Consider the following 27,947-nt stretch of genomic DNA (forward strand, 5'->3'; position numbering starts at 1 on the left):
GCCATTCTAATAGCCGTAATAAAATTTGTTTTTTTTTTTTTTTTTTCAAAGATTTTGATATTTAAAATATTCTACTGACCCGAAATAATTGACTCCGGAGTAAAATGAGCAATTGTAGAAGAAAAAAATACTGGTATTCTGTCTTTGATAACTGAAGCGAAGAAATAAAAAAAAAATTTTATTTATAAGCTCATTTTAACTCAGAGCCTTTTTTTGTTCCAAATTCCGCTAATTTGAAAGTATCTCAAATAATAAAATTTTTGATATTAAAAATTTTTGAATGGCCACGCTGTTTGAGGTATCCAACTTACCCCATGGTTTTCTGTCTGACGTATAGAAAAAATTTGGATAAAAAACAAAAATTTCTCCAGATACTTGAAGATTTTGTGGTGTTCCATTTTGCCCTGGATTCAAGAAAGTAAAAATAATATCGTTACCTTTAAGACAAATTTTGTTACGCCTAAATACCAGCGTGGTATCGTTGTACTTAGTACCAGGAGGTGCTGAAATATTGAGCCTCAATGCCATTGGTATTTCAGCACTAAGTAAACCTGAACATGGAATACGAATTCTAAAGACTTGAAGTGTCGTTGGTATTTGGCCTCTGGATGAAACATTAACTTGCGGTCGTAGTAGTGCAACTGCCTCGGGATTACCACCTTGCACTCCCACGACATCATAATCTAGTTCCATAGAGTAAGGTAGCTGTAATAAATAAGAAAAAATATATAAGAATAAGTCTTAGTGCCATGATTAATGACTCAATTAAACACTATCAGAATTTATCACGAATAAAAATAAATGCGGGAAAAAAGTAGCGAAAAGAGAAAAAAATTTAAAAAACACTTTTTTTATACCCGTATCTCTTTGGCATTAGCACAATACAACAATGGTCTTTATTTATTAGCTGATAAAAATGTCGCTGTGATAAGAAAAAAAAAAGTATATATATATTTAAGGATTTTATATTTACTGTACGTATACGCAGGTATAAATGTTAAATTACAGAAGCATTCTCTCACATGCTTCAACTATCGTTGCGATTATATTTTTCTACAGTCCTTCGGTCGTAATATAATACTTTAATTTTCATTTTTTTTACAAGTCACGTATGAAATAAAACAAGAAGAGATGGAGAAGAAAAAAATAATTAATGCTTACAGGTTACGAATTGTTGCACGAGTTTATTTTAAAAGTTAAATAAAAATGATTTTTTATTGACTAAACTCGTTGGTTAACTTTTGAGTTTATTACGACGACAACTCTGTATTACGACTGACGGTGGATTGTAATTTATAAATGCGTATATAAATACGTTGGTACATTTGTGTGGAGAAGAAAATTCACGACGGTTGCGTTGACATCGCAGAGTAGACTGAATTTAAGTCACGAGTAAATAAGAAGAGGAGAGAGAGAGAGAGAGAAAATTAACGACGAGTATGAGCCCATGACACGCCACAAGTTTTACGAGGTGACATAAATAATAGAGTTAGGGGTGTATGCTGATACATTGTCAATTCTGCATTCAAATAAAGTCCATGCAAGTCTCCCCTTGTGTGACGTATTTTTTATTATATTTCGTGACGTGTTTACATGTCGAATTGAAACAATGCTGAAATTGTTGGTGATGTTTGATAATGCTGAATTAAATGTTTGCTAGGCTCGGGGCTGATGTAATTATTTTCTTCAATTATGCTTTGATATTGATCAACACGTATTGTGTTTTAATTATGTTCATAATATAATATTGAAACTAAAAGATTTAATTGCATTTTTTTCATGCATTGTAATGGGAAAAAAATACAATGGGATATTTTGAAAATTTGGCAAAAAAAAAAATTAATTTTAGTAGGAAATGTTTAGGCAGTTTGCTGTTATGGTATTTTCATGGATTGCTCGAAAAAATAGTTTTTTGAAAAATTTAACAAAATAAAATAAAAATTATCTTAATTTCGCTCGAAAAAGAATCTTTTTTTTCAGTAAAAATACTTAAATTTTAGTATAGATCTGTTCAATAAAATAATATCGCGTACAATAATCAAAATCAGAACAAACATTATAAAACAATAGGATTTTCCACAATACCTGGAAAAAAATTTTTCCGATAGTTTTTAGGGTTTACTCTACTAGGGGACACTGTAAATATTCAAAAGTGTTTTTTGTCTTAAGTGTTTACAGGTGCCTATTGTCGGTAGATTAAGAAAAAAATTTTCTCGAGAATTCTTGGGGTTTTTTCTACTAAAGGACACTACGAAGGATAAAAAAATCATTTATTACTATAAGTAGTAAATTTCAGTAGTTGTCACTACTACAGTTATCGCTGAGATTATTACCAGTTAAAGTTAGTTTGTATTTCTCTGGTTCTATCCACAGTAACCTCAACTTCAGCTGCTGTAGCAGAAACCGACATTTTTTTCGGATACGAACATAATTATCGCTCGAATGATTTAAACCGACAACTTCGTCATCAAAGACAATTTCCGTTAATTTTCCGGCTATAAATTTATGATCGTAATGAACTTGGATCATAAATTAAAATTATTGAATCAATAATCGAAAATAATTACGATCATTGATCACTTTAGCCATTAAATTATAATGACAACTATAAAAATGAAACACAATCTAAAACAAGTAATTTAGTATGACGCAAATCCAATTGAATCAGTCTTGAATATCCAATTACCGCAATAGTAAATGATGAATATATAATGGGAATAGCCATTGAAAATTCGATAACTCGTTAGCTTAAATATCGATCGATAGTGAGTAATGTGTCGACTGGTTGAGTTATTATCAACCGAGTATCGAATGTGTTCGCTTCTATTTCCAAGTTATGTATATATATACATAGAGACACACACTAACAAAACCGACACTAAAATGTATTACCCAAGACGACACGTGAAGACGTAAAATTTATATTCCCTGAGAAAATAACTTCTCGAGAAACCTTCAGGTTTCTGTCTCGTTTGGAAAAGAGACAAAGAGACAAACTACTTTTACTAAAAATTCGTTTACATAAAAAATAAAAAAAAAAAAAGTTTGAACCATATATTACACTTTTCACTCTGGTTTTTTTTTGACTTCGTAAACATTTGTTACAAATCAAATTATAAAGTCATTTAAAATGCTGCTAGGTAGTATCATCACGTATAAAAATTGTTGAATTCTCGAATCGATTTATGGCGAGGAAAAGATTGAAGGATTGCTCGTACGCGCTGCTGGGTGATTTTCTGCAACTCCAAGCGTTTGCTTAATATCCACTCTCGAATTCCAGTAATAGCGTAAAAATGTTTGCTCGCTGAGGGTCCATTCTACTACCACTTTCACTGCTGCAACAACTACTACTACTGTACTAGTATTACAACTACTTGCACTTCAACTTCGTCTACTACCTTCTTGCGGCACTCACACTACTTTTATAAACCCTACCTTTTCCGGCGCCCGCTGAACAAGCTTTCAACCTCTACTTCCACTTCAATCCCCTCCGCCCGCCTCAAAAATTACCCCAACTACCCCTCCCATGTTGAGCTTCCTCTCATCCTTTCATATCCATAACATCCCCTCGAACCTCTCTGTTTACTCAACAAACTTCCTACGCTGCACCCAATGTCATTATTGTTATTATTTAATATTATTATCAACTTGACTATCACTGTTTTAAAAGCGACCTCTTAATGGGATAGAAATTCAGCTATTGAATATTCGTTTTATATTTGTTTATAAATTTTCAAATTAATTTAAAGTTTAATTTTATATTTTTATTTTAGCGCGGTAGAATTTTATTACATAGAAATTTTTTTTTTAATTTGACGGAAAATATATTGGAGTCGTGATAATTAAGCACATAATTTTTAAAAATTTAAACTAAACATATATTTTCGTCGTAAAATTTCAACATTTTTAATTGCAATAGAAATATATTTTTTATCATTCTTATTATTATTATTATTTTTTTTTTTAATAAATGTCACTGACAAACTTTGATATTATTCACGGTAGGAGAGCTTTTAATACGATTTCAGAAAGTAATTTCTGACAGAATGGGATCAGAGCGAGTGAGAGTCTGAGCGGGAGTATGAGTGAAAGCGAGCCGTTGTAGTCGGTAATAAAAAGACCAGAATCATTTTACCCCATTTCGGACAGCGGTTTGTCCGTGGTTGAGTCAAAAAATAAAAAACATACAAAAAAAAAAAAAAAAAATAATAAAAAGCGTAAAAAATCAAGTTGACAAGGGGGAAGCAAAGGTTTCCCTGTTTTTTTGTTTTATTTTTTTTATTTTCATTCTTTAACTCCCTGTGCAATAACGACATGCCATTGGTTTTTTTCTTTATTCTCGTTCTTTGTAAAAATGGAATGAAACTTGCGAATTCACGCTTTGATTTCATTTCGCTCCTTCTCTACCAACTTCTTCTCCTTTTCGTCCCTCATTCCAGCCCTTCTTTCTTCCTCTTTTTCTTCTACTTGTTCATCTTCCTTTCCTTCTATTCGACGAGCTTTTACCTACAACTGTAACGCTATGACGACATTCCTCTCAGCCCTTGGAAATTTAATCGAGGTGTCTTTGACATAAACGATTCGGAACTAAATTCGACACGCCTGGAATGTGACATTCAATACTTACTTTTACTACTTTACTGTAGTCTTTAATACTTATTTTATTTTTCATTTTCCTTCATCAAAGATACTCTATCATAAAATATACTTGAAAAATCAACTCACCGCATTTTATTTCCAAAACAACTCAATAAATTACTTATCTCCAGCATAAATATCACTTTTCATAAACCGTAAATTTATAAAAAAATTATTCCTCCGTGGCCGCTTAGTATATAAGTGGGCGTATATAAGTATATATATTTTTTATTGATACTGTCAGTTTGTACCGAGCTACCTTGACATCCTAATACGCTAAAATCACTAAAACTCGTGTATTATATACGTCGCGTGACACATGCGGCCTACGAAAAATTAAGGGAACAATTCTCCGGGGCCTTCGTGTGCTTCGGCATCTCTTCGCGGATTGTGTAGGGACACGCGAGAGCTAAGGACGATGTGCATACTACACTTGAACCCTACAATATTTCAATCAAATATTTATTCTTCAATGATTATGTACCAGTTCTCGCATTTATATTTTTTTTACTAAAAAAAGTTATAAAAATGAGAGCAAAAAAGTCAAAGGTAAATAAATCAAGAAATGCAATAAACAATCCGAGTGGATGTTTTGGTATCGATTAGACAAACGAGAATAGATAAATCATAGAAAATGTATCATACAGTTCGGCAAATAATAATAAAGTTAGCATAAATTATGCGTGCACTGTCCCCCATATCTCGACAGTACTTTATTTGCATATACGAAAATTTCCGGGATTTATTTAGAGTAACCCTACGGGCAAATCAACTGTGACCGCAGTCATCGGATGACGTGTATTAATTATTGTACTTGATACGAGTGTGTTTATGGAGGTATAACGAGACCGCACTTTTCGGTTTGTATACAATGTCATTGGCATTGATTTTCCCGTCAGGCATTTATAATCCAATTTATTTTTAATTTATAGCTGGTATTAAATTTAAAAGTTTAGTTTAAAAATCTAGATTCGTTGGATACTCGGATTATTTGTTTACATGTACTTATACACACCGCGAGTATAAATTTAGAATTACGCAACAAATTAGCTAATCTATATTTACATAAGCTTTAGACTACTCGTTGAGTAGAACTCAATTGAAGCTCAATTACTATTTGAGTCATTACCGATTGATTATTAGTAATAAAATATTCTCTTTGATTATCAGCGACTCCACTCATGTCAGTGTAAATAATTAATATTTTTCGGTCATATCATTAATTTGAATAAAGTAAAAGCTTATAACGATAAATTATCTGATGAGCTGTCGACTAGGAGATACAAAAATTTATAAATTTAAAAAAAAGCTCCAAACAAAGGGTATCAATAAAAAATAATAAAATGATTTAAAATAGAACAGATGGATTTTACGAGATGAAAATAAAATAGAAACTGACGCGCTTCACCGAGTACTTTTAACGGTTTAATTATTAGCTCGACTGTACTCGAGAGACAAGAGGTTGTTTGCACCCTCGGCGCTAACGCAATATACTCGCACGTCGCTGAGAGACAAACGCAGGATCACGTGGAGTGTGAGACCGGTTAGCCGACGTGGGAGTGAATCTAGTCTCATTTCCATAGTTTTAAACTCTGTCTCAGTCTTCGTCACTTGTGTGCGTTTACGACTCTCGTTATGTGTCTCTACGTCTACGTCTACGTTTGCATCTACATCTACATCTACATTTATATTTGCGTCTATTCTAGTCCTCTGAGGTCGTCTGCAGTCTCACAACATCCCTTCATTCAGGTTGCACACCAGCCTTGCATTGAATCTCCCAATTCACCTTCTCTATATCCTATATAACCCCGATTTTAGATTCTCTCTCGACTGGTTGTAAGCAAATTCGGTCCTTTGTGGCGACGAACGTACTGTAGTGGGTTAATACGCGACAATCGCAGACACCCCTCCTGGCACACTCGTGATAAGCAATAAGCTGTCGACCAATCATCCTCCGCTCATCCATTCTCTATTTCTGTCTCTCTATTCTCTCCACTCTTCATCGCACTCATGAGAATACTCTGCGTTATACCTTTCGCGGTGCAGCACTCACGTTTATATTTATACACACATCCATACATGTGCACACATGCACATCTATGTGTATAGTAATTCGTTTTAAATGTAAAGCACGTACGATAAAATTGGGATCGGAAAATCATACTTGCTCAGTGGAATATTAAAATGCGGATTTATTAATAGTTCTGTTTATTTGATAATTTTTATTTTTCCCTAAAATTATAATATTTTATTTGCGTCGTTTTAATTAACTTTATTATTTACTTAACAGTCAAACACTAGAGAAAAGATTTTTTAAAAATTTATCTGCTCACTACTTTGAGATGTAAATTATGAATAAACTTTATTTTATGATATTTAATATCTGTTAAATTATATATATTTATTTGATAACTTTTCATAAATTTAAATAACAAAGAGTTAATGAAAATTATTATTCATTAATAATTAATTAGTATTCATATTTAATAGTTCTTTTGATTATTTAAAATTATTATTTTTAAAAATGAATCCAATTATAAATTCAGTGTACGCGTTTGTGTAGGTGGGTAAAATAAAAAAACTGACCAATAACATTGCGACAATAGATCGATAGACTTCATTACGCAGCTTTTACTCTATTTAATTAAATCCCATTTAACTTTAAACGTAATTAAAATTTTGATTAAATTCGCCGGCAACTTTTATTAAGTGATCCAAACGAGATTTTTTTTTTCATCATTTATTATATTCTTTTAGTTCAATTTACCTTGTCGCAGTATTTTAAAAATTAACTACAGCCGAATTAAAAAATATTATTGCTTTTTTAATTGGTCTATTTGTTTACGTCAGCGATATAAATTTCATTAAAATAATAATTATAAATTAAAATTTTAAATGTATTTTTGAAATAAATTAGACAGACAATTTACCAAGTGCCAGAGCATCAGATCTACGTCTATTGTTTTAGTTAAAAAAAATCAATTAGCTGCTGTCGATAGAACAATTTATTTTTTTTTTATTTAAGGTCTGCTGAACTTCTCGCACGATAGTCAATTCGTTGACCCAACTCTCTCTTTAACAATTTTTTATTTTCGTTTAACCACGATAATGGAAATGTTACCATGAAAACTACAAAAAAAAAAAAAAAAAAAAGACTAGAGAAATACAATATCCCAGTCATGTTATCGTTCGTCAATACAAAATAAAAATAAAATACACGAGTAAAATGGAGTAGGATTGAGTTAACGTTGATAGAGCAATTTACTAGAGTCTATTTGTAAAAGTGTTTTGTATTTTATAGGATAAAACCAAAAGTAAATTAAGACCATAATTTTAGCAATCAATTTACTTAGCGACCTTTTATACGGTTCATTTTATTGTTATTGTTATTATTATTGTGTGAAAATTAACTGAGTGCACTTGGCTGTGGTCTATGTTAGTTAATTGCTGACAAGGGACGCATTAATAGAATGTCATGGGTTGATTAAAGAGGAAAATAAGTGTTGCCAGGGAATTCAAGGGTAGAAAACTCGGTGTTATTTGCTGCGTAATGTGAAAACATTATACTGGGATACATAAAAGATGTATGCTCTATTTGTGAGGTATAAATAAAATACTAGTGTACTAAAGTCTCATGTTATATAAAAGTTATTCTAGACTTACAACTTTTAGCCCGCACATCTATCTATATATCTATACATTGCTAGGCATAATCTTTTAATCCTCGTTTCTGCGTCACACAACTAACCCATAGAGATTATTAGTAACACGTATAGTCAATTAATCCACTGGATTTATGTAACTAAATTGAAATCAATTGGTGTTCTCACCTAACCATAATTTAAATTTCATTACTTGTAAATCTGTACAAATAGCTTAATTTGCCGGAGGTCATTTTTTAAATAATAATTCTCTAAAGAAAACTTATCATACTAAAAATTAAAATAATTAAAAGTTACACACGATTAATTAACTACAAAGGTAATTATATTTATAAAATAATCTATTAAAAAAAAAATAAATAAACAAAGATAACTAAGCGACAAAACATCACGCGATGTACAAAGCAGTCTTCAACACACATTTCTTCTCACACAAAACATATCTCTAAATAAACATCCGTGTCTTATCAAAATCCCGCATCACGAGTCGTGTAATTACTAACACGTCTCCTCTTACTCGGTTGCTCACTCTCCTCCTTATATTTCCATTCGCATCTCACTTCCGGAAACTCTACGTTATTTCATCAGACTCAAAGCCATTCACACAAACTCACATACACACAGCAATGATGTTAAATATATTTGAAATGGAAGCAGCCAGCTAGTAAGCCAGCCAGCCAACCAGCAGTGTCATATACTGGTAGTAGTGTCATTGTACATATAACTTGGTACCAATTTATTAAATGCAGTTTAGAAACGTTTATCCTCACATTTACGTACATCTAATACGATGTGTACTGCAACTGAAGCAGCTACACTAAAGTAACTTTGAATATACGTATATACGTGTACATTGCTTTGCGATGAGTTGAATTTAGTCTCTCGTTCAAGTGGCGCTGAAGTGAGAGGGAGAGAGATGGATAGAGAGAGTGCATGTACTACATGAGAGATAAAGGATAAGGATCATCGTGTAGACAGTTGGAGTATAACCTGTGAGAGAGAAAGAGAGGGAAGAGAGTAGATACGAAAGCAAATTGAATGGAAGGGGGTACGTAGGGCAATTTTCGTGTAATTCGATGGGGTGTGATCGTCATAGCAACCCCCTGTCCATCCTCCCTCGAGGCTGGAGTAGCATCAGCCTGTTCAAACAAGCTCTAAACTCTGAGCCGGGCCAATGACTTTATCTCACTTTGTTTCTGTTCTCAATAATATCTTTTGTCTTTTACACTCGTGTTATTTCTCCTCATCCTCATTATCTACAGACACAAACACAGATATCTCCAGACACCATAGAGATATCTACTGATATACAAATACTAATGCGTTTATATGCACAGGTACGAAGAATAAGAGTACTCTGTTGTTAAAAGAAGTATAATATAAACTCATGGCGCTTGCCACGTACGAGAGAACAACGCGTGTGAAGGCCCCCTGGCGGCATAAACTTGTAATGAGTTGCCGAGTAAAGGTGGAATGAGAGTTAAACAACCTGTATTTCCATTTCAACACACGACACTCTGTTATGTCCAATCGTTTTCGGCTATAATTACGAGCTTGTTAGAGAAAAGTTTCGTCGCCAGCTTTGTTTCCTTTATATACTATAGAGTACAGAGTATTACAGAATAGAGAGTACGCCGGAGTATGGAGTGCCGAGTTATAGAGCACAGAGGAAGGAGGAGACTGCGGTTTCACGTCTATTCCCTCGTTGAGATCTCGAGGTCCAACAGATTTGACCCTTGTCGCTTCGTATGGATCCTTGCGCAAACATGGGGGATGCAAAGTGACGTTGGATTGTTGCCACCTTGCATTGTGTTAACTGTCACATCTGATAATCCTACTCGTCGAATCTACTCTGTTGTTGGCGATAGTGGTGGTTGTGGTACTAGTGGAATAATAGTTGTAGCCGTAGGAGAACTGTAGTCTGAATTTTACTAAGTCGGATATTGTGATATTTACTGGCTCTAAAGTTTGTTTAACGTTAGTAATTGCTTTTTCATTATTAAATCCTTTGTTTATTTCCGTGTTGTTTATATCTATATTAATGCAAACAATTATATTTACTCATGGATTTATTGTTTAATTTCCATAGGTAAAAACTCAGGAAATAAATGTTCCAATATAATTTTATTTTAAATTGACGAACTAATGAAAGTTTTTTGTTAATTTATAATTTTTTGATCTTATATATAATTATAAAAATGTATGAAATATTTGATATTTATGAAGCTCGAAAATCTTGTTCGCTCATGAAATATTACAGTACAGTCTTACACAGGTAAAAGTCATGATGAATGACAGTAAAGCTCTGTGCAGAACGTGAGTAAGTTAAGCTTCTTGAATTTTTAGTGCAGGTCTCGTAGCTGCGTGTTAACTCGAACATTTGAGAGTCTCAGAGAGTCTTGAAGATTCAAAAACCGGATAAAATTCAAGCAAGTTACATTAATCAATACGCGACGGTAAATTACCATCTCTTAATACTTTTGACGTTATTTATCGCGGAACCTTCGAAAGGTCACGGTGAGGAACTTTTTTTTGTATTGCTTTACAGAAATGAATTCAACAAAGAGTGAAATAAAATAAATAAAAGAACAAAAGAGAAGTGGTAGGACGTAAAAATAATTATCGCGGTTTTCACGAGGGATTGGAATTGTAATTGGAAACTACAAAATCCGGAGATTACTTTCACAGGCTTCAAATTAAACGGTGCTTTTTTTGTTTGTTTGTTTCTTTCTTTTTTGTGTGTGTGTGTGTTTTTTTTTTTTCAAATATATACACGTCCTCATAATTTTTCGTAATAAAAGACAACAACGAAAAAATTACTAGTGGAGAAAATTTTTCTCATCATTTTATGCTCAATAATACGCGACGTCTCGTCGTCGTGAATTTAATGTGCAGCAAGCCGAGTAAAAGATATAAATTAAACGAGAGTTACTGTACGTTATTTGGAAGGCAGTAGTAGGGCGGGGTTCGGATCCTGCTTAATTATAAAACCGATAAATTTATCCTACCGAGACGTAGGCCAGACATTCAAAATCCTTCAGTTGATAAATGAGCTACTGATCCTGAGGAATATATACTTACATACATATTTATGTATATACCTTTAGATATATGTATATATACATCAGCAAATGCTCTGTTGTTCATCCAAGCTGCAACTAATTTAAAGCGTCTAAATTTTCGCAACCACTCGATTTCCTTCAAGTGCTTCTGTGAACGTGGTTTACTCGCTATTCCGTTTATGTTAGCGTACGTTGAAACAGGTGTGTAATTAGATACAGCGCTGTCATGTGGATCGTCAACAGACACTCAAAACTACAATATTACTTAACTTTCATAATTTGAATAAGATGCAGAATAAAAATTTATAACTTAAATTTTTGTGTAATTAAAATTTAATTAAATATCTCTTTACTTAAATGAAAGTTATTAAATTGATAAATAAAAATATTTAAATTTAAAACAATTACGGGAACGATATATTTATTAGAATGAATTTTTTTAGCCATTATTCTAAAGGGTGTGAACAAGAACAAGATTTAAAAACTCGTGACATAACTCAAGGTACAAATAAACGTTGTAACAAAGTACGGTACACTATAAAAAAGTACAATAGCCTAGAAGGCCTTGATAAACGCACGCCGCCGAAAAGCTTTTATATTACAAAAGTATAGCATCTCTCCCTTGGTCTTACACTCGGTGTGAGTTAGCAAACTATCAGCAAACCTATCGCGGGGACAAATTTCCTCATCTAACTTTGCGTCGCGAGATGAGATGATCGCTCAATGCCACCTACTACAGCGCAATCACCCGACGTCGAGTGCGAGACTACACCCAGCTTGAGCTGAAACTACACCAGCACTACCGCCATCACCACCACAGCTTGCCTCCACTCGCAAGACCAATCTCTCTCACCTCCTCTCGCCTCAACCCTAAAGTACTCTCCTGAGGAAAATTAATGAAGGAATGCACAACTTTTCTCAAATCCACTCACACTTAAATTTTTTCCTACCCTTTTTTACTCACAAATCTTTTATATTAACTCGTTAAATTTATTCCTTATTTTCATTTTTATTTTATTTTATATTCAGTAACTTTTTTAATATTTTTATTAATGGCAAAATATATTATAAGTATAAACAAATAAGTTGTAAAAAATATATCAAAATATTTTAAACATAAGCTTATCTTATTTAAATTCCCGTTACGTTTTGTATAGGACAGAATAAAAAATCGTTTGGTACACGGCTGGCATTTCTTTCTCTCCATCTCCTCTTTTTTTTCCTCGTCTTCGTCTTCTCTTCCACTTTGTAAGGTTGACGTATGGTGTACGACATACAAGGACGACTAAAAGAAGAAGAAGGATGAAGACCGAGACAAAAATCTTGCACGCGTACATGGCATAATGCACCCTCTATTATGTTAAAGTATACGCGGACACCTTTCTGGTGGTATGGGGCGGCACATTTCTCTTTCTTTCTCGTCTTCTTCTTCTTTGGCAAGAGGCTAAAAAGGAAAGATACATTATACAACGTGGCACGTAGTCGTTGTAGGTCTTACGAGGTTTGTGGACACGCTTGTGTATACTCCATATACATATATATGTGTATAGATGAAGATAGAGTGGATGGGGCGAGCCTTCGATTACTCTACACGGCTTTGGCAACTATCGAGGACGCTGAGAGGGAAGCATGTGGTGTAGGGGTGACAGTCGCCACGTAACCACCGATAGCAACTTTAAACAAGAACCAACATTTTCAATTTTCCTGCTGATTCGCTCGGCCTGCCAAAACTATTTTTTTTCGATCCTGCTTCCATTTTTCTTTTTTTTTTCTCCACCTTTATTTGTCCTGTCTATCGTGCCGATGAAGTTTCTTTACACAGCCAGGCGTCAACAAAAAATAAAAACTGCCAACAGAGTGACATTGACGTGAAAAATTAAGGGCAAATATTTTTTTTAATATAACAGCAAACTTTTTTATCGTTTAAATAATTAAAAAAAAAAATTCAATCAATTAAAATTTAATATTTTAAATCCAACAATTATTTTTGATGATTTATTAATCCGATTTCAGGAAATAAATATTTTATACTGGGGTTATTGAAAAAAAAAAAAGTATCGGATTGATATTTTCAACGAGTTTAATTTCAGTATTCACACTCGTGATCTGGGAAAAATAATAATCCGTGATATGGTATTTTAATACCCAGGTATTTGTCGTCTCACACTTGGTAGATAAATTTTAACGGATATTTCATGGGAATTACGCCGAGGTCTCGGGTTTCCAGTGATTATGCTGTATAATCCGTTAGGGTTTTAGGGGCCGGGGGTGTTGAACTGGCGGCGGTGGTGATGGTGGCGGACGACGGCCTCTAGACTATTCGCGGAGGGTCGGAGTAGAGAAATGGCATAGCAGTAACAGAGTGTTTGTCACGGCCACGACGCGGTGTGTTTCACGGTGTCGGGTGTACCGTGATATTCCCTGTTATCCGAAACACGAGGCTGTTATCCCACAGGACTTATCGCTGCTAGCTGCCGCCACGCTGATGCCATCGAGCATCACGGGGTTCTATAGTCTGCGTGCATTAGCGCCACTACCACGTCCTACTATATTTGTATCTACTGTGCTCTGGTACTACAACCCATGCACGCATTGCTGTGCGGCAGCCTTGGGTATAGTATGTGCGTGTGAGTGCTTAATGTCTATGTGTATGTGAGAGCAATGTGATGATGATGGTGGAAGTAGTTAATTAATCACTTTGCGTCACTAGTCGCGATCTCAGTAAATTCCCAATTAATTTCAAATTGCTATCATCATTGCTGACAGTTATGATGATGGTGGTGTAGTCTCGTAAATGTCGAGTAGACACATTGCGGGCTGTAAGCCATAATATTATAGGAGTTTGTAAGGATAATGATGAAGGATCGCAGCACATATGGGCGTGTCTCGTAAGTCTATTCCTTTAGCAATTTAGTTCACTTTGTGCCATTAATATGTCATAATACTGGGCAACTGATTTTCGACTTTAGTATTTGTTATTTTATCCAAGTATACTTTTTTTAACAGAGTACGTGAGCTCCATAGTTCTATTACTAGACTAGATTTTTCTATAATTAATAATTAAAAAATAAAATTTAACTCTTTGGCATTCAAATATTCATTTTTAAAATAATTATTACAGGATTTTCTTTTAAAATTCAAAATTAAAATTTTAATCTCCAAGGATAAATTTAGGGCTCGGGAAAAAAGTTTAATAAATATTCCATTAAAGACGAAAAAGTAAAAGTGTTGAATAAAATATGAGTGATTCATGATCATATGTTTATGATAATCCCAGTGAATCCTCAGAAGTCCTTTTCTTACAAGCCTAATAATCAGCAAGTAGAATAAGACGAGCAAGTAAATAAGTAAGTAAGGGTGACCCGCCTGAGGGTCCCGTATATAGACAACTGTCAACTGTAAGACACTACTAGGATCTCTAAAGCGGAAGCGTAGTGAATAAGAGAGAGTAAAGTCCTCGGTAATATCTTTTTTATCGAGAATACGCCCCATCGAGTCTCCATCACCGCTGGGGGCGACAGTATTACAAGTAATTGTCGCCGTAGGGTAAGTTAACTCTCACACCACCTAACCAGCTTACTCTCTTCTCTCTTCTCTAGTCCCTTACTTACCATTTGGCCCCCCGAGGCGTCGAAAACACCCTCCTGCTCCACAGCTCGTCTCCGGTTCTCCTTTGGCTTTTCCTCATTTTTTTGCTCCCTCACCGGCCCCCGCAATTCCCACACGAAAAAGGCCAAGAGGAGGGTGGTAAAATTTACTCCACTGGAAAGTGGAAGCAACTTTCGTCTAACAAGTGGATGATTCACAAATCATCCCCAATTGCTGTTACTCCTCTGCTCTGCTTTGCTCACAGCTTAACTCAGTTCTCCGGTGTCTCGAATAAGATAAGAGAGAAGAACTAAACTAGACGTTGCGAACTTTATTCGCGCCCGTATTCATTTGCCTCTTTTCTATACTAAATGTATACACTCAAACACTCTTATCTCAACATCATATATACATATATATATATTGATTTACCCTTAGAGAAGCGTTTACAATCTCGTTAACGCCTCTATTCGTGTTGTACGTATTTGAAGCACAAGACTTAACTGGATCGTGACGATGTTCAATGTGGGAAAATTAAGGTGACAAGTGACTCACGATGCTGCAGTATCAGAGAGCAGTACAGTAGTCACAGATGTGACAATTGATGGACAGGGGACTTTTTCAGGGGCGAAAGTATATTAAAGATTAATATAGATACTGGTGCCCTTATATTTATATCAACTAATTCGTTTCTCTTATTTCAGTTTTAGCTAGGGGTAGTCTGTTAAATAAAAACCACCACTCGATGGTAATTACATCAAGTGTCTCAAATAGCTTTTTAAATATTTATCAAGGACTGAACCTATTGATTGAACGCGTCTCAGTTCTCAAATTATTTGAAAAGAATTTAATATATTCGAAATATATACTACAACTTTTGACATGCAGTTTAGAAAAAATGATATATTTTTTTTATCTGGGAAAGTCTTGAGGTATTCAATTTATATGAGAATTGGAATTATTTATTATTTATTGTCAAAATAAAGTTATTTGTCGAAACTGAGTCATAAAAACGGGTTGGAAAATTCATAGAGTAAATATATGAATATCACAAAATAAAAAAGCATTCAATGAAATAATAATAGATGATAAAAATATATGAGAGATAGTAAATATACCAAAGCTTATAAATAGAGATTATAAAAGAATTGAATAAAACTATTGCATTAAAATATTTTAATATAACCACACAAAAAAAAAGTTATTTGTATCTATGAAGAAAAACAGCCATAAATTTAAGATTTTGATAAGATATATTTACAGTTTATAGTCCAGTTGATAAATAAAAATTTATAGACTGTTTATGTTTTATTGTGCGTGCAATAAATGTATAAATTTATATGTCAGTCATAAAACAATTGATCAAAGGAAGGTCCACTGTCGAATTTAATTTTATTGGTTATGTTACAAGACAGTAAAGTAATTGATTGATATGGGAGATAAGGATGTTGATGGGTACTAAAGTAAAAGGTCGGCGAAGATTAATTGAAGGAATGACTCAAGCTTACTTACTTATAAGTCATGACATGTTATGACTTTTGTTTATTAGGAAACTTTTAAGACGCAACAAATGACGATGACTCAGCCGGATAATCACTTGAAGAATCTTTACCATAATAATAGAATACAAGAAAACTGCTGAATGTTTGTCCCACTATATAAAACTCTACCTATAGATTTATGTGTCTTTTATAGATATATAGATATATTTATCAAGAAGGAGGAATGACATCTATAGTTATCAATAGGGAGAGCAAGAGAAATGGTTGTTTCAGTACTAGTTGTCTGAAAATGTCTACAGGGGTTGTGAAAGTTGCGGATTGATCTTGATAAAGTCAAATAGCTTGTGACTCATTGCAGTTGGCGGTAGCTTTTTCGTAGCTTCCACTTCCACTTCCATTTCCATTTCCACCGCAGTACCATCGCCGTGACTGCCAGTGAATGTACGGAAAGAAAAATTTTCTCGAGAATGCTAGAAAAGATAATATCGCCAGCTGAATTGGCGGATGGTTTCGAAGATAAACCAAACGCGAGGAATGGGCTTAAGGATAAATCAATGTGGTGTGAGTTAAACCATGCCGACGTGCGAAAGCGCACATACTAACCCCCTTCCAGCTTTTACTTTCTCGAGACGTGCTCGAGACCAAGAATTTGTGAGATCAAACTCGATAAACCTGGGAAACAAATCCCTTTCGTTTATTTTTAACATTTTTTTGGTTGAGGTTTTTACTTTTTTTGTCTACAACAAGAATACTTGAGGCAATGACGTAGAATAAGCTTTTTGTTACATTTTTATAGCTTTGAATATAAATGTTGTAAGAAAATTCATTTATTCCAAAATGTATTTTCAGGAAGTTTTCGTACAAAATTTTTATTGAGTAGTTTTTTTCTTGTGGAATAAATTACAGGGGTAGCTTAATTTAAAAAACATTTAATTTTAATTTAGAAAATTAAAAAATGTGCGAGCTAAATAATTTTAATTTCTTTAGAGAATAATGTTTGTGTACATAAACTACGTATACACCGAGGATAAGTAAAGCCAGATTATATGCGCCTTGGAAATTCTCCAAGAGACCTATATTTTCCTATTTTCCGAGGCACTTGAGTGTTACAATAATAAACGACAATAATCACACCGATAAATTTATGCTCGAAGCTACAGAAAAAAAAAAAAAAAAAAAATTAAAACATCGTAGAAAACACAATAATAAAAGACGATGCGGCAACAAAAAGGAGTAAAAAGGGGTTGGTAATAAAACGAATCGCTGCAACCCTCTTTCGTCTTGTCGCGGACAACGAATTGGAAAAAAGTAACGAAAATAAAAAGTAAAAGAAAAAAACGAATGCGAGTGACTCGGAGATTACCATCGGAGAGTACTGTGGTGGTCCGGGATTTGAGTTCTGAGCATTTCTCCATTTCTCCCGTCGGACTAACGAACTCAGTTGGAACGAGAAATCCCACAGATAACGGAATGGAAAATGCTCGAATGAAGCTTCAAGCTACTCGGTAGTATTCTGGGCTAGTGGTATGAGAAAAACCAGTACTACCAGAGGTAAAAGAGACTAGAGAATGAGGATATAGATCTATTTCAGTGCAGCGTAACAGCACAGGATAAACATTTGGCTGCTACCGTTGCTCATCTGAACGTCCTTACAAATGCTTTATATATGTACTTTGTATATTTATGTGTATATATGTATACATAAACGTATAGAGGAGAGATATGAGGCAGCAATTGCCATTTTAACCCTCCCATTTCAGCGCCCCTATGCCACGTACGTCCATATATACATAGATCTGATCGAAATTCTCTGAGTGGGCTCGGAAAATTAGAGTAATCTGGGAATTCCGGTGGCCAAGATACTCTCTTCCATTTATTTACGGTCGGCAGCTCTAAAATGCATTTGCCTCGTTGCACATAAAACCTTTTTAACTTTTATAAATTCGCTGATATCATTGCTTTCAAAATTCCATATTCGAAATTATATCCATTTCAGCTTAGTTTACTTTTTTACTCAAATTATATTCTTCAGTAGTATATAAAAAATTTTACTACCTAAATAAATATTTATAAGCTTTCAAACGATAATGGCAATTGAAAAAATACAATTTGAATCCAAGTAATTGAATTTATTGCACAAAAAAAAAAATAAAAAGATATTTATTAGTTTAAATGCGTAATAATTTTGAGTATAACGTTAATTTAATTTTTATCGCAACATAAACCACAAGTCCGGTGAAAAAACGGTAAAATATATGCCGCCGTATTTTATAATTCGTAAAACCATTATAGGATTATAATAATATACTTTTATAGCTTGGGCTATCGGAGTGAAATTTAGCTCGCGGTTTAGTCGCTAAATTTAGGTGAAACCAATAAATATATATATACGTATATAGATGACTATCAAAAACTAAATTTCAACGTTTACGAGCTCCCATTCTGCCCAATTTCTGTGACCAAACCGTGTACAATCCCACTCATTATTTAACCATAACTCCAGAGTCACATCGTTATTCATTCCATTATCCCCGAAATTCTTCCTGCTACTAAATAACGAGCTTTACGTTTAAAATTCGCTCACTTTCTCAATCGACCTCGCTTCACGCATAATAAACCCATTTAATAAACTATTTTTAATACAACTACTATTATTATTGGCTACATAATTAGCAGTTTTCATCGCAACTACGGAATTTCGATCCCGTCTAAAACTTCCCCCAAACTTTCCCCATACTTGTAATGTCACAACAGTTATGTATTTTTCTTTTGTTTTCGAAAGTTACCCTCGCCCTTAAATACGTCTCGTTGATTTTTTCTTGTATATAAAACATTTCAATTATCACTCCCTTTGAGTCCTCGAGCAAATTCATTTTTTTTCTCCCTCATCGACTTTCCCCATTCCTCAATTCTTTTTCATCATTTATTTTTTTTTTCTTTCCATACTTTAGTATTTTCCTTTTTATATACTTTAACTGTTTTCATCATCCTTTCTTTATCTCAACTTTCACTTCATCATCACAAGAATCTTACACAGCAGTCCCTGAGTTTTCTTGATCCCCCCACTTTTCTCAGTTCTTTGGCAAAGCAAAAGAGCCAGCTTGTAGCACGATGTAGCGGAGCGTCAATTTCCTTGTCGTTTAACGTTTGATTGAGGGTAAAACGAGAGAAAACGAGTGGTACATTTGCGACGCGGAAGTAAGACAGACATTTGGGGATGGGATAGGGCAGAATAGGGGTACGGGGGTCTTTAGGGTTGACTGAGAATAAAATAAAGGAATGAGAATTGAAGAACGAGTAAAAGTATTCGAGTTGGAGGAATCCGAAAAAAGAGTGAGAGTACAGATGAATAAGGGAATGAGGGAATGAGGAAACAAGGGATGACGTCGGTTCGTTTCTCTGTGGCGTTACCAGAACGTTTGGTTTCCTTGACGACCGTGGCGTAGTCTGGTGGTAACTCAAACCCTACTCGAACCCTGCCGAACCTCAACCCCCAAACTAAACCACCGTCACGGCTGTTTGTATTTCATATTGATAGAGTATTGATACTCTCCCTCGACGAGAGACCGTCAGGTTTTGCTAACCACCCGATCTCTCACTCGCATACACCCACTTGTACACACTAACTACACGTTAGCCTTCAATTTCAGCTCTCTCAGCCCCACAATCGCTGGTCGTCTCCACATGGTCTTCAGCAGTCTCCAATTTCCAATCTATACCGAATAATCTAGAGCAACAGCAACCCATCAAACATCAATATATATAGACTACAGCAGCTTTTAGGCTCCTTCAGCATCACTTGGACAACACGAACCAACATTACAAACTTTTGTTATACTATTGTCACAGTCACGTGTTTACTTTGTTTTCCATTGTCACGAGTGTGTTAATACGAACCCTCGTAATATTTTTTTTCTTTCTCTCCCTCACACGATACTCTCACTTTTCACCCCTCTATATTCGTGCCATGTGTATATGAGTCGTCTCTATATATAGATTTGAATGACCCGCGAGCTCTATTTTTCCGAGGGGATGACGTGATTTCACGATTGTTTATCTCGCCTCAATTTGGGTTTGAGATTTTTAGGGATTTGAATTCTATTATTATTCTATTTTATCATGCTCACGCCAGACTATTTTATTAAATACACTTTTTTCACTCCCTAAAATAACAACGTGATTTTTTTCTCGCTCAAAAAACAAATATACAGTTTCATCGACAAAAGTTTATTTTACGCGATAAATATTTTAGTGAATTTGGTGATAATATTTTTTGTTCATTAATAATAACGAGCTTATATATATAAATAATATATATAAGAGTTTCATAGACGATTATGTAGTTGCGAAAAGTGCAATCAACCGAAGCCAAGTTTCCCCTGAGAGCACTCGTGCACACGCCCCTTAACACGAGCCAGAACCTGCCAGAATCTTCACCCCATCTACTAACCCCTCTAACTATATAAATCCAAATTTTTTGCATTATATATTGCCTCTTTATCTATCATTATCTTCACATTATTTTTCTCAATCTCTCTTCATCTAACCTCTCCCCAACTAACCACTAATATACATTAATAATGAATTTACTTACTGGAACACCAGCTAAACTCTGCCAAGAAAATTCCAAGTCTGCAATATTCGCCGGCACAGGTACAACGAATGTCATTGCGTATGCATTCACTACACCTTCTCGTACGTAATATAGTTCAGCTTCCAAACCTGCAACAATAAAATTTAATTTAATTAAAATAACCAATTGAATATCGGGCAGGGAAAAAATAAAACCAAAAAATTAGAAAATAAATTAACGGACGCTTAAGTATACATTTTATACTCGGTGAATTTCTAGAGCAAATTGCTCTACAACGGGCATTCGTTTTGTCCCATGAAATCACAGTGGAAGATTCGCAGAGAGAATATCAAGTGGGAAATTTAAAGGGATACATTGTCTAGATATAAGGTGTAAAGCTTGATATTCGTGATAGTTGAAGGTTCAAGAGAGGACAAAGAAGAGAAGAGAAGAGAAGAGAAGAGGGAAAGAGCGGGAGGCAGGTTACTATAAAGTGTAGATATTTTGAGGGAACGAGTTTATGTATGTAGAGTACAAGAGGTAGATATAAATGATGAGAAGGTGTGTTCATGAACCATCGCCCTTTATATAGTAGCTATCAGTGGCACATCCGGTGTCTGGTCTTTTCACAAGTCCCGAGTGTCTCCGACTGAGTTGTTCACAGCACTGGAATGGGATTTGTAATGCCGATCATGCGAAAATTTCACAAAACCAAGTAGGAGAATTCCTAAGACAGAAATATATTTGAATGTTAAAATGTAGAGTTGAATTTTCCTCGGGATATCTCAGATGAAACATATGGCTTTATGTACACATGCATGTATATATATATATATATATATATATATATATATATATATATATATATATATATATATGATATATTTTCATGCTCACAAGTGTCTTCACGTGTGACTACGCAATTCGATATCATGATTCGAAAATGTCGAGCTCACGTGGATCTGCGACAGTCAGACGTTTCTAACACCTCTGGATATATAAAGAGACAAGTTTAAAGAGGAAAATATTTCAAATGGAAAAGAATTGGTATCCCGTGTGGACTTAGTATTTCTTACTTTTTACGAGCGCGTATTTTTTTATTTCTGAATTTTTATTTTTATTTATCTCGAGATATTTCTCTCGTGAATGGCAACAAGGTGAATAGAGCGACTGGTGGAAGCGCGACAAATGCGAGTACTCGAGTCGTATATGCTGCTAACCAACTTGAATACGCTACAGTGGTAGTATAAGTACTGTACCGTACTAGTAGGTAGTATGGGTGGAACACACTTCTTGCTTGGTGTACTGAGACGTTCGCTGTCGAGCAGAAAATCGAGTCTGACTTTTCAAGGGGTTGGACTACTGAAAATAGTATTTTATACGGATGCTTATATAATACATATCCAATTTACTTTTTGAATGGAAAAAATTTTTAAATATCATTACACGAGGATATAAATTTTATATTTGAATTATATTGTTAAACTCTAATGCACTTTTAATAAATAACAGAAGCTTGAAAATTTTCGTACTTGTATTTTTAATTTAAAACGAATATTTATCAACCGCAATGATTTTGTTTACATAATAATTTTCATAATTATTATTTTAAAAATAATTTATTTGCTCTGTAGATCAATTTTGTTTACAGTGGCTGTATTTCGGTAGTAAAGCAAATGGTAAACATTTTAACAACACAAATATTGGGATAATGGCCTTTTATAGCGCAGAAATAAATCAATGGGATTGTGTCTCGTGCATTGGATCGATCATCCGCAGAAGTACCCAAGAGGTTGGTGAACAGCCGTCAAGTATAAAAATGGCAGGGTTACGAAGGTCACCCTTACTACTTTACAAAACCAAAGTGCTGCAGCGGAAAGCCATTAAAGAAAGCATATTATCTACCTACTGCTCTCAAGTATATATAATAGTTCCGATCGCTCTTATTCAACGAGTCTCACGGGAATATTTTCTTCTTTCTTTCTTCCTTCCTTCCTTTCATTCATTTTTTCTTTATTCCTCCTGCTATTTTATCTTTTTTTATCAATATAACCGGGTCCATCCTATATAGATAGGTATTTGGTGTCGGACGTCATGCCATCATCGGCTCCACGTGCTGGATGTGGCTCCACTGCTAAGTAGAAAATCGTGTCTAGCGTATGAAGAGTTCCTGCCAGAACCAGACGACGCCAACTGTTAATGCCAGTACCAACTACTACTACTACTACTACTATTGTTATTATTATGATTATTATTATATACTATAGAGTACATAGAACTCCTTAAACATAATCTTGCGCACAAGCACACCCCAATAATACGGGCACACCACTAGCCCAAGTACATTTCACACCCATAAGCAAATTCAAACTCTATCTCTGTCTTTATCTTTAGCTGACTACCCAAGCTAGTGTCTATTCAAGACACACCTCCACGGCATTGGGATGTGAAACTTTGGTAAAATTTCCTTGGCACACTATGCGACATGCTAATGAGCCGAAATTAGCATCGAGGGATTTCACTAATTCGAAGACGATGTACACACGTGGCTTCAAGCTATAATGCGCCACACTACGATGCCGTCTCTGGCAGTAGAGTTGAGCACTAAAACGAGAGACTAAACTTCCTCGAACTGTTGCCTGACACTTTTATTTCAATTTAGAACCAACACAACACGGATAAACTTTTCTTAAACGTCTTAAATACTTGTTGTTTGATAAACTTTATAAATACTATTTATTCTCGTAATTAGGTTGTCTATTGCTTATAACTTATATTGTTTTATAATTATAATTTAAATTTAAATTTAAGTTTTAATCAATGGTAAACTTGAACACTTGATTATTGTATATACAAACATATTGTCTGTATTTCCTTTTATAGCAAGTATCTCTCTAATCCCTCGGTAAAGGCTAAACAGATCTTTACGACATCGACAAAACTACTCCCTTTGGCGTGTGTCGACGACACACTAAACACAATCTACGAGATTGTATAGTAAGTAAGTGAGCCAGTGAGGAAGCGAGGGAGTGAGGGAATAAGGGACTAAGTGAGTGTGTAAGTGAGGCAAAGAGTAGTGTAGAGCTTGAGATCGTAAGGCCGTGGGGGCTATCAAAAGAGCCAGCAGCGGTAGTTCGATCGGGGTTAGAAGCCAAGGTAAATACATTAAGGATACAACATCCTGCGGGAGAACATCCTGTCTAGGGACGAGATTCGATGCGGCTCTGCGGGCTACTTTACTCCGGGCACACTCTCTGTCACTTGCGATATCGAAGGATGGAAAATTTTAGGGACAACTCTCGTCGCAACTTTTACCTTTTATTTATACTGTTTTATATACATCACATACAAATATATATAGTTATATATATACAGTGCAGAAGGATACAAAGTTACTGAAAATTTTTCCATCCGGCAATTTTTTATTCGCTCCGTTGAACTTGAAATTGAATCGTCCAATTTAATTTCTCTCATCCACAAAAAAAAAACAATTCGTTTAATTTCATATTTATTTATACATATCTCGGTGTATGTGAAATTCCCTTTATATGGATTTTATATTTATTTTTATCATTTAAAATAATAAAATAAAAAATACCACCGCACAAAAGCTTTTGTCTATAAATCTCTTTGTCCGACGTCCCACTTTCATTAGTTGCAGATATTTTTTTATTTTACAGTATAAAATAAAAAAAAAATAAATAAAATAAAAAGAGTAAAGGTAAGATGGAGAAAGAGATAGGATTATTTGTCTTTACGACACAGTGGGTACGTGAGGAGTTTACGTAACACGAAAGGTATCGTATAAAAAATAGCGCCAGTAGAAAAATCGTTTATCACGTTCGATCAGAAACAAGTTTACCCAGTTCACCAATTAATTTCGAGCATTGCTTCTATTTATTCTTCTTTTCAACTGTAAACATAAGGCAGTTACTATCTGCGAGGACACTCATGACTCATTTGTTGCATTTAACAAAGCAAATAAACATTTTTTTCCCTTCATTTTCCTCTACACTTTTGCTTCCACTCATGACCCCTTTGAGTCTTGATATCGAGTGTTGAAGAGTTTCTATACACATACTCTACAAAGTACCGCCGAAAGAGATAAAATTCACAGTATAGTGCTTTGATACTGCTGTAAATTATTTTAAAAAGTACCTTTGTCTATGATATTTTTATATTTTTATTTTCCGGTCTAAGTTATTGTCACCGTAAAAAGTCTCGAGGTGCTTTTTTGTCTCACTAATTTGGGTCTTCTGCAATAAATTTTAAAGCCTTGTTCTTCGGTACACTGAGAAAATGCCAGGCTCGAGTTTTTTTTTAAAAAACTGCACATGAACTAGATTTTTTATAGATTAATGTTTTTTTTTTTTATTTTATTTCATTTTATTCTAAGCTGAGTAAATAGTAAAATGATGGAAAAGGCTGAGAAGAGAAGAGAAGAGAAGAGAAGATCAGGAAGAAGAGAGAGTTGAGAATCTCAAAAAGGAGCAAGTAGAACGTATTGTTTTCACGAAGCGGTTCAGCTGGAAGCGCCCGTGAGTTGTAGAGAGATGATGTTTGTCTTTAATTAAAATCAACCCGTTTCCAGTTCGCGATTCTGGTGAGCTACCCTTCTTGTACGAGATAAACCAACGGTAGTTTGAGAAAGAGAGTGGAGACTAGAGTAAAAGATAGACAATGGAGAGGTACTACTTTGTCAAGTGGAGTTCTTAATATTCAATTATCCCGGCGAGCTTTTAATCATCAACACAATTTTACCAGCTCTCTCTCACTCTTCCTGGGTCTTCTGTGTTTATGGTGACACTTGTTTGTTGTTTGTTAATAATGTACTCCGGCTTAATTAATTAATGCTTACCGTGTACGCAAAACCGCTATTATTCGTAACAAAAAAGTAATTAATATGCCAGCTTATATTATCATTATTGTCTCCAGTTAATTATCTATTTTTTAATACTAAAGAAGAAATTATACACTCATCGAATTGGATTTTGATAATAAACATTTATTGAAAATTTAATTTATAAAATTTTTAAATAAAACTCGAATCGTTTATTTTTTTTTCACGACAAAAATATTTTCGAATTGAATCTAAATAGTGAAATTTATTTTATATATTCCTTTTCAATCAATCATATACTGCGAGATGAGAAAAAAAAAATTTGACGCGAAAATAAAATTGAAGTTAAAAAAATAAAAAAACATTTTCTGCTTATGGCGTTGAAGCTTTATGACAAGTATATATATATTTAAGCATACATTGAACAATTGTGCAGCGAACAATTGACACGTTCGACGTAAATCAATCGCCGTTGAATGCCATTGAAGTGTCAGAAAAGCTCATGGACGAGAAAAAGAAATAAATAAAAGAAAAAAAAAAAACTAATGAAATAAAATTATCTATAAAAAAAGGTACCGTAAAAATAAAATGAAAACCCGTTGAATCAAAAGGGTGGCAGAAAGTTAAACTGCGACGACAGCGACACAAAACGAAACTGTAACCAGGGTTGCGCTAATTATCATCGGTCTGTTCTTTCACTAGCTAGCAAACGTTCACAACTATAGACACTTTTACACACATACACTCACATATATATATATATATATATATATATATATATATATATATATATATATATATATATATATATATATATATATATATATATATATATATATATGTTATATATAGTAGTTCATACAACTCGTTAACGTGTACACTGTGGTATTGCTTGACAGTCAGTAACGACAATTGCACCCGACACCTACGATTGTTTGTCCCACACGATTCAAACAACTGAATATTTTCCCTCGTCCTCTAACACTTCTGCCAACAACAATATCCAACATCCTTTCTTTGCTACACTTTTGTTTCTCACAAAAATTATTCGTGTAATTACACCATCATTAAATATAAAAGAATTCTTGGTTTTTATCTTTCAAATGTATACCAAGCGATTTTTTTTTTTTTTATGATAACCTGGAATTAAAGTTCATTATTACACTCATTTTAACAGATAACATGTAGTTAGAGATGAAATAAAAATTATAATACGACAATTTAAGAAACATGGAAAAAAAGGAAGGAAAATTATTTATTTTTTTAATGACATAATTTTTTTTTTACATTTAACGTATACACGTTCTATTAAAGTGGCTTTTATGAGCTGGTAATAATAGTCGGAAACAAACGTTGTTACAGCGGATATAAAAATAGTCAGATAAAAAATAAAAAATACTATGAGTGAAATGGGTACAAAGGGAGTAAAATCTACAGATGCTTGTTTTTCCAGCAATTGTTTATATTCTTTTATTTTTTACCTTACATTATTACCAGTTAAGAGAAAACGCGTATAAACGAATGGGAGTAAAAAAAAAAAATAAAACCAATGGTTCGAGAAACTTGTGGTATCGGAAGTGCGTTCTGTAAAAAGGGAAATAAGAGTGTAATTGAATTAGCAAATAATACCCGAGGGTATTGACACTGAGGAAAATCGTATCGTGGTCTGATTATATTCAAAGGCGCTTACAGACTGATAGATAAATGTTTATGAATGTAATTAATTAGAGAAAAAATTAACGATGGATAGCAAAGAAAATGAAGAACTGCATGAATACAAATAATTGATAAAAAATTCTCGGGTTCTTTTGAATCTTGTGAAATATTTAAAAACAATTAAATAGATTAAATAGACTTGGCATGACGTAGTTTTATAAATTTTTCCAAGTGAAGTAATCGCGGTTGCTTATTATAGACTACAGACTCGGCTCATTTATTTACTTGGGTGGTTGACTTGTTTGGTTGAATGCAGACTGAAAAATAATTGAAAGAAGATGAAGAAAGTAATTGCGGAATTATTGAATAAAATGTTATAATGGCACTTGAAGTATAAAGATTTTTTTTTTAAGATTTCCGAGACTT

General features: G+C 34.0%; 1 protein-coding gene across 1 annotated transcript in view; it reads right to left on the reverse strand.

Moving 5' to 3' along the window:
* Positions 1 to 27,947, reverse strand: part of LOC103574584 (tyrosine-protein kinase Drl) — a 54,558-nt gene that overhangs the window by 16,442 nt on the left and 10,169 nt on the right. The window contains exons 2-3 of the mRNA XM_008554059.1: positions 21,047 to 21,174; positions 438 to 705 (exon numbers count right to left, since the gene is read on the reverse strand). Of these exons, the coding sequence (XP_008552281.1) occupies positions 438 to 705; positions 21,047 to 21,174 (396 nt within the window). The remainder of the gene's footprint in view (positions 1 to 437; positions 706 to 21,046; positions 21,175 to 27,947) is intronic.

This window comes from Microplitis demolitor, chromosome 3 (assembly GCF_026212275.2).
Source record: "Microplitis demolitor isolate Queensland-Clemson2020A chromosome 3, iyMicDemo2.1a, whole genome shotgun sequence".
Lineage (NCBI taxonomy): Eukaryota > Metazoa > Arthropoda > Insecta > Hymenoptera > Braconidae > Microplitis > Microplitis demolitor.